General features: G+C 33.2%; 1 protein-coding gene across 1 annotated transcript; it reads left to right on the forward strand.

The window, feature by feature from the left end:
- Window positions 1-11,169: 11,169 nt before the first annotated feature.
- On the forward strand, window positions 11,170-11,703 carry LOC139864487 (uncharacterized). The gene has a single exon (XM_071853073.1). The coding sequence runs from the start codon at window positions 11,170-11,172 to the stop codon at window positions 11,701-11,703; it is 534 nt and encodes a 177-aa protein (XP_071709174.1).
- Window positions 11,704-12,331: the final 628 nt, after the last annotated feature.

Below are 12,331 nucleotides of genomic sequence, written 5' to 3' on the forward strand. Positions count from 1 at the left end.
AACTAATTGGGGACTTAAACTGTAACAAGGTTTTAATACTTTGTTTAATAATTACACCAGGTTATCGACTGCGTGTAACCCAAGGTTTTAATACTTTGTTATCAATTATACCAAGTGTCCTTGTACATAATTTCACCCCTGTTTTAATAATTCTAGTGACTATTAATCCATTCCCGTGTCCGGTTAAATGAACTATTATTCGTACATATAAATACCCCGCTCATCGTGTTCGATCGAGTGTATATGGTTATTTATAGGGACGTCCAATTGTAAATCTTTATATTAAAATTAACAAACTATCATTTAGTTTAACAAATATAAAGCCCATTAATAGCCCATAGTCTAATTTTCACAAGTATCGTTCTTTTATCCAAACCCCAATTATGGTACAAAGCCCAATTACCCAGTCTTTAATATTTAGTCCAACATCATGATTACTTTGGCTCAAATAAGCATAATAATAACTTAAGTACGAGACATTAATTTAAAAAGGAGAACATAACTTACATTGAGTATTTATCGCGTAGTGTTACACGGACAGAATTTCGACTTCAAAAACCCGTAAAATAACCTTTACATAACCCGAACTAATCTAATATAAAACTAATCTATATATATATATATATATATATATATATATATATATATATATATATATATATATATATATATATATATTATTTATATTATACTACGGAGTATTATTATTATTATGTTTATTTTTTATTATATTTTTACTCGCAGAATTCGTGACCTTTTATAGGCATTTTGGAATTTGGCAGCTCCGCGAGTCGTGAAGTTTTTGGCCTTCAAACTCCACGAGTCGTGGAGTTTGAAAATCCAGCTCACAAACTTTTGGCTCCTAGCTTGTCGACATAATAAATATATAAATATAAAAATAAATAATTAATATAATTATTTATATATTATATTATATTCTTGTGCATAGTTGACTTGTAATTTTTGGTCCGTTGCGTCGGGCGTTGATAGTTGACTCATGTCCCGGTTCCGGATTTTCAAACGTCCTTACGTACAATTTAATATCTTGTACTTTGCATTTTGTAACTTGTACTCTTGTCAATTTTAGACGTTTTTCATCAATAAATTGAACCTTTTGAATTGTATCTTGTACATTTGAGCTTTTTGGACGTTTCTGTCTTCAAATCTTCGTTTTCGCCTTTTGTGTTCGCACTTATTTATTTAAACAATTACAATGAAAATATAATACAATTACATATGAAAACCTATTATTTAGGAGGGATATTGCTATGAAATATATGTTCCTTTTTAGCCTTATCATATATATATATATATATATATATATATATATATATATATATATATATATATATATATATATATATATATATATATATATATATATATATATATATATATATGATTTCGAATTTATTTAGTGAACGACGGTGACACTCATTTATTATTCGATCGATATTAAACAAGTTAAATTCAAACTTATATGATTTTAAAATAAACGGCGAGCCGGAAATGAGTTCTATAAATTTTAGGCTTACTAAAAATGTATTTAGGATCTAGTTATTAAATTTTAGCACTTTTTATATTTTACCCAGAATTGAGCGGGACAGTTGATGTAATTTTTATTTAATAAATTAATGATCGAATTTTATACCATAATGACTAAAATAAATAAATATAATTACTGTAAAAAGTTGGGACTTTTCCGAAGACTTTTATCCGCCACTGATTTCAAATAGTGCACGATACACAGTCCGTAAAAAACTGTCGGTAGAGTTATTAAATCACCCGGTGCTGAATTATTAATGAATGTGCACATGTTTTACTTTTATTATTATTATATTAATATTCTTAATTATTAGATTCATAATTATTAGATTCATAATTGCAGTTATATGTATATGGTATATACTTGCATATACTAACATAGATGATAAAACACAAACCATTTTCATCATCATCACTACAACCATCAGGTATCACCACAACCCGAACCTCCGGCATCCACCATGAGCCACCACCATCTTGACCGTCATTAAACCACCCATCAACCACCATTACAACTCCATAATCAGTATCACCAACTTATTTTCTATCGATCAAACCCAAACCCACAAATACAGCCACCATCCTTTTTGATAAAACCCATTAACCAATTTCTGTTTTTGTTTTGCCATTCAAAATGAAACCCACAACCCACAACATCTGCAACTGCTACGTATGTTTCTATCTTTCTCGATCACCTTCACCCTAATCAACAACCACCTATGATCACACCTAGTTCTCTGTAACCGTCATCAAAAACCATCACCTACTGCACCTGCTGCTACTCTTTATTACGTTTCTATTTCTTTTTGGACTGCTGCTATTATTCTTGATGCACTACTTGTTGCTACTGCTATAAATTACTATATTTCTTTTTCTGATTAAACCATAAACGAAGAAAATGATAATGTTACTGTTCATCATCTTTTTGATACTACCACTCGCCTTCGACTGCTGTTATATCGTTGTAACTACTACTGCATATATCATCAAACCAAACCCACTTCAAATCAAAATCACAACCACCTGCTTGTAACATCCCATCGCTACTCCTGCTACGATGGTTTCTTTTTCACAGCCATGATGAAAATAAATATAGACATTACGTGTATCGTGTATTTAACCCATCAAAATACGCGTTCTGAGTGAAATCAAAACTCACAAGTTATAGGTAATTCATTGCACGTTTCACGAAATTCGATTAAGTGATTATACTGTTGCTACTGTAATCGTTTTTCTGTTTCCAATTTAATTCTATTAACAATGAAGATAATGATGAAACCGTTAACCAAGATAGATAATGATGATGATGAAATAAAGACCGAAAGTAGTCGATGATGATGTGATTTTCTTCTGTCTTTATCTGTTGGCATTTTAGAAATCTTAACACAGAAAAGAAACTGATATAATTTAATTGTTGGGCTTCTGTATTTCTTTTGGGCTTTTGTTTCTCTGTTGGGCTGTGAGCCATTTTTTGCTTCTTTGATGGGCCGAAACAATTCCTGAATACAGGATGTGAATTCACGAGGAATGGGTTAAATAATTATAAGTCGATTATAACCACAGAAAAACATAAATGGTGCATTGGTTAAGTGTGTTTGCGAGTGAGCGAGAGGTCGCGAGTTCGAGTCCGGGCCGTGGCATTTTTTTAAATGCATGTTTCTTCAAAGGTTGTATTCTATAATTATTTTTATTATTATTATTATTATTACTATTATTATTATTATTATTATTATTATTATTATTATTATTATTATTATTATTATTATTATTATTATTATTATTATTATTATTATTATTATTATTATTATTATTATTATTATTATTATTATTATTATTATTACTAATATAAGTATTAATTATCATTTATTATTATTATTATTATGATTATAATTACAATTATGATTATTATTATTGTTGTTGTTAAGTTAATTATTATTATTATTACTATCATAACGCAATTTATTATTATTATCATTAATATTATTATTACTATCATTATTAAAATTTTATATATTTTATTATTATTATCATTTTTTATTACCAATATTAACATTATTATTAGTATTATCATTATTATTATTATTATATGTATCATTATTATTATTATTATATGTATCATTATTATTAATATTATTCCTATTATTAATATTATAAAAAATATAAATTATATAAAAATATATATTTAATACATATAACATAAATATATTAATATTTTTATAATAAATAATAATTAGTTATCTAATGTAAATAAAGTAAATATATCTAACTAAATTATTAATGAAACCTATAAATTATTAAATATAATAATTATATCACTAATAATACATATATTTGTTCGATTACAATTATATGTGTTAATATATATATAAATGATATAGGTTCGTGAATCCAAGGCCAATCCTGCATTGTTCACTGCCATCGTATGTATATTTTACTACAAATATCGTATCGTGAGTTTCATTTGCTCCCTTTTTAAATGCTTTTGCAATATATATTTTTGGGACTGATAATACATGCGCTGCTTTTATAAATGTTTTACAAAATAGACACAAGTAATTGAAACTACATTCTATGGTTGAATTATCGAAATTGAATATGCCCCTTTTTAGTCTGGTAATCTAAGAATTAGGGAACTGAACCCTAATTGACGTGAATCCTAAAGATAGATCTATCGGTCCCAACAAGCCCTATCCAAAGCACTGGATGCTTTAGTACTTCGAATTTATCATGTCCGAAGGGAGTCCCGGAATGATGGGGATATTCTATATGCATCTTGTTAAGTTCGATTACCAGGTGCTCACCATATGAATGATTTTTATCTCTATGTATGAGATGTATATTTATGAGAGATGGAGATGAAAATCTTGTGGTCTATTAAAAATGATGGAAATGAATATTGATGATAAACTAATAAACTCACCAACCTTTTGGTTGACACTTTAAAGCATGTTTATTCTCAGGATTGAAAGAAATCTTCCGCTGTGCATTTGCTCATTTTAAAGATATTACTTGGAGTCATTCATGGCATAATTCAAAAGACGTTGCATTCAAGTCGTCGAGTTCAATAAAGATTATGATTAAGTAAATGATAGATTAGGTCATTTATAGTTGGATATTATGAAATGGTATGCATGCCTATCAACTTTTGATGTAATGATAGTTTGTCTTTTAAAACGAATGCAATGTTTGTAAACTGTATCATATAGTGGTCAAATACCTCGCAATGTAATCATATGTTATTGTATTCGTCCTTATGGATTAGGACGAGCCGTCTCAGTTGAAGTAGCAATATTCATATCTAGCATGTATAAATTAGTTTATCTAGGAGCCTTCATCAAAATCATTTCAGGAGGAATCACAAACTCTAGCTTCAAAATGTAGTTGAATTCGTCATCAAATGCTACCTTGAAAGATTTTTCACAGATTTGTGAAACCGACAACAAATTATTTGCAAGCTCTTGACAGTAGTTCACTTTGTCAAAACTAACTTTCTCATTCTTCAATAAACCTTGAGCTAAAATGTGACCTCCTTTATCTCCGGCAAATGCAACATAACCTCCATTAATTGGGTGTACATTCAAAAGAAGAGATAACTGTCCAGTCATATGTCTCGAAGCACCGCTATCCACTATCCAGGTGTTGTTTTCAGGTACCCTGGTTCCCTGCATATCACATTAAAAATATTAATTGATAATGGGAACCCACACCCGGATGGCAGTAGGTTGTCCATTAACACCCATAGCTTGAAATTCCATCCATTTCCTATTTGAGTCCGGTGGAATCTCATCATTAGAAACCATAAACTTAGACAGTTTAGAAGTAGCAATATTGCTCTTCTGGTTTTTCACATTTTGCTCATCTTCGGAGCGACTCATTTGTGGTCTGTTACGAGAAAAGTATTTTGACGACTAGCTTTTTGCGAGGGTGATCGTGCCTTTGGTTTAAAAGCTTTTTCTTGATTACGAAACCATGTCACATTTTCCTCAAAACTTCTCTTTGGAATTTTACCTTTCACAGATGACACAGATCTTTTTAAATTCTTTCTCTTAGGATCTCCATAAACAACATTTGTCTTAAATCTCTTATCATGACGTTCATTACTTACTGATAAGTTTGTTCTATGAGCATAAGATGATCTAAAATTATCATGTGACAAGTCAATCTTATATCTAGTGGAACGAACTCTTCTAGGACAATAAGCAGCAATGTGTCCAAAGACAGCACAATTAAAACACTGACAAAACTCTCTGTGTCCTCTAAATTCAAACACGTTATTAGAGTTCGAAGATGAAGGATCTTGTTTTCTTACGAACACGGGAGAATCATTTGGTTTATCTTTTGAAACAGGCTTAGGGGTAACAGGAGGAATAGGTCTGTCAGCAAATCTAGGATTTCTTAAAACTTTAACAGGACCTTTTGGTGTTCTAACCCTACTTGTCTTAGAGTTATCTCCTAAACCAGTTTTCCTATCTTTCTCATGATCTAGAGCACCTTCAGCAGTATCATCAGAAGTTGTATTATTAGTTGAACTACATTTTTTATTCTTTTCAACGTAATCTTCATAACTAGGAGGAATACAGTCTTCTGGTCGACCGTCTACTACGTTTGCATTAATAAATGTGTTCTGAAAAGGAGGAGATGCAGACTTATATCCAATACCCTTACCCTTGGTGTCATTAATTTTCGCCATTAATGCATTCCACTGTGACGCACTTTCCCAACATTTCATTTTTATTGAAATTGCTTCTAAATCAGCTTTAACGCATTCATTTTCATTCTTTAGTTCATTAATTGTGTCAACACGTTTAATTAAAGCTTGATTTATATCAAAGTTATATCATTTAAGATCATGAAGTTGTTTTTTATAAACTTTGATCTACTCCTTCAACTCGTTTACAACTTTAGTGGTCACATGGTCTGCATGCCATTTTTCTTTCATCTCCGCATAAGCCTTTGTTAAATTATCTATGGTTATTTTAGATTCAGTGCATTTAACACATTCATTATTAGTAGATGGATCAGAAGATACCTGTTGACCGTTATTTGATGAAGAAGTCTCAGCCATAAATGCAAAGAAATTTGTCTTCTTCCCATCATCGATCTCATCTTCTGATTCTGATGAATCTGTAAGAAACTCTGATGTATCAGCATCTTTTCCCAAATGAATCTGTTCAAGTCTGTCCCAAATATCTTTAGCTTTTGTTAACCCGGTGAACTTCTCAAGATCACTTTTTGATAAGCACATCTTTAGTAAATCTACTGCTTTCTTGTTCAGTGCATCAAAATCAGTTTGATCAAGTCCAGTATGATCAGCTTTAACTTCAACTTCTGAATCTGAAATTTCAACTGAATCATTATCTTCTAAATTTACACTCTCAAGATCTGAACCATCACCCATGAGAACTAACATTTCCAACTCTTCGGGAATCATTTTACCTCATTCGTCTAGTTCCTTGTCAGCATCAACCAATGTTTCTTCACTTTGATCAGCTTCTATACTATCTTCAAACATTGAGGTATCACCAAATCTATCCTTCCAACTATTGTAGTAGTAGTCCTCTGACGATGTTGGTGAAACACTTCCAGATTCAGGTGTGCGAGGAACTGAATCACGTGCCTTCTTGAATTTGTCTTTAACCTATTTCTGAATCTTCTCCTTTCGAATGGTTCGAGACAATTCTTTAGCTCTTTCTGCACGAGCAGTCAGCTTCCCAATTAAGTTTCGATTTTTGACCCAATCTTCCTCAGTTTCAGTAATCTTCGCCATGTTAGATTTAGGTTGTTGATCATCTACATTCAATTTGATAGACCAATCATCATCATCTCCATGAATGACAACCAAAGATTTGTTAGGAGTCTCAGCTGTTTCAGGTTCATTTACTTTATCAGTAATGTAAATCTCACGCTTAGTTGTTTGACTCTGAGAACTGTAGTTCTGATTCTTGAAAGGATTACGATTACCCTGCTTCTTCTGTTTTGTACACTGTCTTGAAAAATGACCTAATTCTCCACAGTTGTAACAAGTAATAGTATTCATATCAAATCCCAGTTTTGTATCTTTGGTCAGACTGATCGGTTTTCCAGTTCGCTATTCGTAATCTCTTGCTCTTCTCACAAGATTTGCCATACCCCACATAATATCCATCTTTTCTGCTTCATCTTTATCAAGTTGATGATAATCTTCAGTTGTTAGATGAATGTTACCCACACGACCATCAATATAACTATCGTAGGAATTAACAAGGCTTGATAGTAAAGCTATATCTTCGCTAATCTTTTCTTTCCCTGCTTTCCTTATGTTCTCGATCTTAAGTGTAGATAGAACATCTGATGCAGTCGGTGTAGATGACTCTGTAGTATTGGAAGTAGGCTGTGGTTGAGTATTGAGAGAACATGGTGAAACTTGTGGCGGAAACGAAGGTTGTTGAATAGGTGTACTGCTAACATTCAAACCATACATATTCTGATTGTTTTTAGCAAAAGCTGTTTGAAATGGTGCATGAGCTGATTTTGGTGGTGTATAACCATTTGGACAATACATTTTGGTGTCTTGAACTTGTTTAGACCTCTTAACTTTGTTTAACAACTCTAACTCTTCTTCTTGAAGTCTTGAGATAAACGAGTTCACTGTAGCAGTAGTAAGTTCCCCACTTATTTTCATAGTAAGTACAAAACCATTCCATTCTAGTGGTAATGCTCCAGCTAGACACGTCACTTTATCTTTCTCAGCAATGGTTACATCATGCTTGTGTAGTTCAGCTAGAAAATGACGATATCTTTTAACCAATTCCGTAATAGATTCTCTGACTTGCCAGTGAAAACGATCAAACTCATCTTTCAACTCTAAACCTTTTCTAGTTCTGTAAGATGTATTTCCTTCATTGAAAGTACGAAGTGCTTCCCATATCTTGAATGAGTTATCATATACAGAAATTGATGGAAAATTGGACCATCAAGAGCACTTGTCAAGTTACAGTACATCTTCTTCTCCAAGTTATACTCTTCACGTTCTTCCGAAGGCATGTTATGCAATGTAAACAATTCATTTGTAACTGGTGAACGTGGCCATTGAAATTCGGTTTCAATGTACTTCCAAATCTTCGTGTCCTGACCATCCGACCAAATTTTAAATCTAGACTTCCAAGTAGAATAATTATCCATATTCGTTAATCTTGGACATTTCGTACCACTTCCAGATTCACTCTCAGCAAGGAGTAATCGTTGAGTCATATTCGTAATACTCTGAACTAACGGTGCAGCTAACGCGTAATCATTTGAATTAAACATCTTGACAATATTACCAAAACAGGTAAATCGTACGGTTCAGGATATCAACCGTACAAGTGACTATCTCAAACGTGCGTGTCACAACCTCAAGCGTACGTGTCATTACTTAATCGTACGTGTCACAACTCAAACAGAAGAACCAATCACTAAGTCTCAGACGTGCGAGTAAGGATCAACCGTGTGATTACTCGTACGTGTCACAGTCAACCGTATGATCACTTGTGTGATCAGACTATAGTCACTTAACCTAACAAGGTTATGCTAAACTGTGCGTGTGAGTTCACGAGTGATGTCAACCGCTCTGTCAACCGCGCAAGTGAGCAAATTTCACTGCCTCACTCGTGTGGGTTGCTGTTCAACCTAATTCACTCAAAAACCCTAGAAATTGATGTTAAACCTCAATTTCTTCGTCCACAAGCTGGATTAGCACTAAACTAACATAAACACACTCTCTAATCACAATTACACACGTAAAAATGATTCCTTTTTGATCAAAATCACTCTAAACTCAAAAACCCAAAATAACAAACTCTTTAATCATCAAAAATCACTAGATGATGTTGAAATCACAACCAATGCTCTGATACCAATGATGAAACATGACTAGGAACTTTGAAATCAACAGGTTTAATTCACACAAAGGCGAAATTAGTGAATCAAACCATTCTAGTGAATATTGTGCTTTTTGGGATTAATTTAGTCAAACCACAATAATGGATGTGTGAATAGTTTAACACCTAGAGCTATTATTCACCTCTTGAGTGATTTGGGTTGAGAGAGAATCAGACAAGGCTACCAGATATGAGTGATGTGTGTGTAATGAGAGGCTTAACCTAAAATGAAGAACATAACACTTAAATACCCTGCTGTTGAGTCAACCATGTGCGTCAGCCGTCACTCGTACGAGTGGGCTGCCTCATCCGTACGGGTGATCACTCACTCATGTATGTATACTCAGATTGGATTTGTGACTCAGCTCAGCTCAACCATGCGTATGAGCTTGTCATCCGTACGAATGAGCCTTCACTCGTACGTCTGACTGAGTTTAATATAGCCAAACATCCTTTTTGCGTTCCTGCAGTACCTGTAACCACATATAAACATAGATAGGATAATAACGAGCGATCATGGTAGCCCATAAACTAAAGTACTATTCACAAACGTAAGGTAGATATCTAGGGACTTACAGAAAATGCATCAACACTATCAAACCCAGATTTCTGATCAAAAACAAAACACAACGTTAATTTCAAATGGTCATAACTTAATCATCCGGAAACGAAATCGAGTGAATCCAAAGCCTAAAATCAATAGTTTTTCATGAAGATTCTAATTACATCATAATATTTAACATTCAGCAAAGTAAATTTTTCTGTACAAACCAAAACAAATTCGGTTTTCATGTTAATCAACAAAACCGGACAAATTAACGCATCTAAGATTAATCACACATCAAGACTTGAGCAATAGACAACAAAAACTATGAAACATTAATAAAATTCAGTTTTGAAAATTAGGGTTAGAGTTTTATACCTCTGATCGCAAAAAGGCTGTTAAAGGAATTGCCAACGATGACTGCGCCAATTGTAGGAGAGATGTTAATACTTTACTTAGCGGCATCAAAAGAAGCGATAAGTTCAGTATTAATAGCAAATAGGGGGCAGGTACGAACTTCAAGTTAAAACTTAGTTATTTCCAATTCAATAGACATTTAAAATTTTTTGTATTATGTTGTGCGAACAGGTGCAAATGCCTGTATATTTTGTTACTAAAGCCTTAACATGAAGGGAATTAAATTACCCTCCCATCGAAAAACTGGTTTATACGATTGTGCATACAGCCAGACTCTTAAGGAGATATTTCCAAGCGCATCCAATAATGGTCTTAACGGACCAACCAATAAAGCAGGTATGATAAAAAACAAAATATTTTTAAAAGCCTAAAATTGCTTGAAAAATTCTTTCAAATTTACATTCGCTGATAATTGTTGAGCGCGCGCTATACAAACCAGAAAATTATGGTCTCATGGTCAAATGGGCTATTGAATTAGGTGAGCATAAGATAAGCTTCTCACCAAGAAGTGCGGTAAAAGAGCAAGTCCTAGCAGATTATCTGGCTGAAACAGCCGGAGACATTGAAATCTCGTATGAATCAAAGGAAATTCCACCTCCGCCCGAACAGCTGTGGGAAATGCACACAGATGGGGCCTATGGTCCAGAAGGCGCAGGGACAGGAATAGTCCTAAAAAGTCCAGAATGATAAGAGTATACCTTCGCGCTACGTTTTAGCTTGCCCGTAACAAATAATGAAGCTGAGTACGAAGCATTATTATCTGGAATGCGAGTAGCAAAATACTTGGAGGTAAAAGAGTTATCAGTATATGTTGATTCACAGTTAGTTGCAAATCAATTCAACGGGATATTCGAAGCCCATGATGAGTCAATGCAAAAATATGTGAAACTTGTGCAAGAACTTGCGGTAGACTTCGATATATTCCAGATAATGCAGGTCTCAAGAACGTTGAATAAAAAGGCGGATGCGCTCAGTAAGCTGGTGGCCTTAACTTTCAGCCATTTTAAAAAAGAAATTTGGGTGGAGGAAGTGAAAGTTATATCCATTGATACAGACAGAATATCTGCCGCAGTCGAAGAAGATGAAACAAGTTGGATGACACCGATAGTGAAATTTTTGAACACTGGAACATTGCCAATAAATTCAACAGAGGCAAGGAAAATTAAAATGAAAGCACCAATGTATTTGCTAGACAAAGGCATCCTATATAGAAAATCTTTTTTGGGACCTCATTTGCGGTGTCTTAATCCAACTCAAGCAGAATCAATTATACGAGAAGTGCATGAAGGGATGTGCTGAAACGACCCATCCATATTACTATAAATGCAGTACGTTATTCATTGGTCCCATAGCGAGGTATTTGACCTCTATATGATACGTTTTAGAAAATATTGCATTCGTTTCATAAAAAGCACACCATTATTATACATATTGCATGTTTTAAACAAGTGGATTATTTAAAAAATAATCCCCATAATACATCGGTTTCCAAATACTACACACGTGACATAACAGTCGAATATAATACATGACAAAGATTTTATTGAATGCAACACTTCATTTAAAAAAACATGAGACTCCATGCACAGCTTGCTCAGACAATGCAACAGCGGAAGACTTTCTTAAGGACTTGAGAATAAACATGCTTAACCAGTCAACACAAAGGTTGGTGAGATATATAGGTTTAAAGCTATCATCGATATAAATATAGACCACAAGATTTCATAATTATAAATATATGTACACTCGCAAGTGTATAAAAGTATTCTATAAGTTGTTGAGCGCTTCGGTAACCATACTTAACCATTAATGTAGCATATTCCCTTTATTATGAAATCTCCCTACACTGTACCAAGTGTAGTGACCCGAAATTTTCCATGTTTATATATATTAATTGAGATTGATATTTACATGATTAAATGTTTCC

This window comes from Rutidosis leptorrhynchoides, chromosome 8, assembly GCF_046630445.1.
Source record: "Rutidosis leptorrhynchoides isolate AG116_Rl617_1_P2 chromosome 8, CSIRO_AGI_Rlap_v1, whole genome shotgun sequence".
Taxonomy (NCBI): Eukaryota; Viridiplantae; Streptophyta; class Magnoliopsida; order Asterales; family Asteraceae; genus Rutidosis; species Rutidosis leptorrhynchoides.

What these genes read in the sequence shown, in the direction of transcription:
- LOC139864487 (XM_071853073.1), top strand. Translation starts at nt 11,170, where the DNA reads ATGCGAGTAGCAAAATACTTGGAGGTAAAAGAGTTATCAGTATATGTT.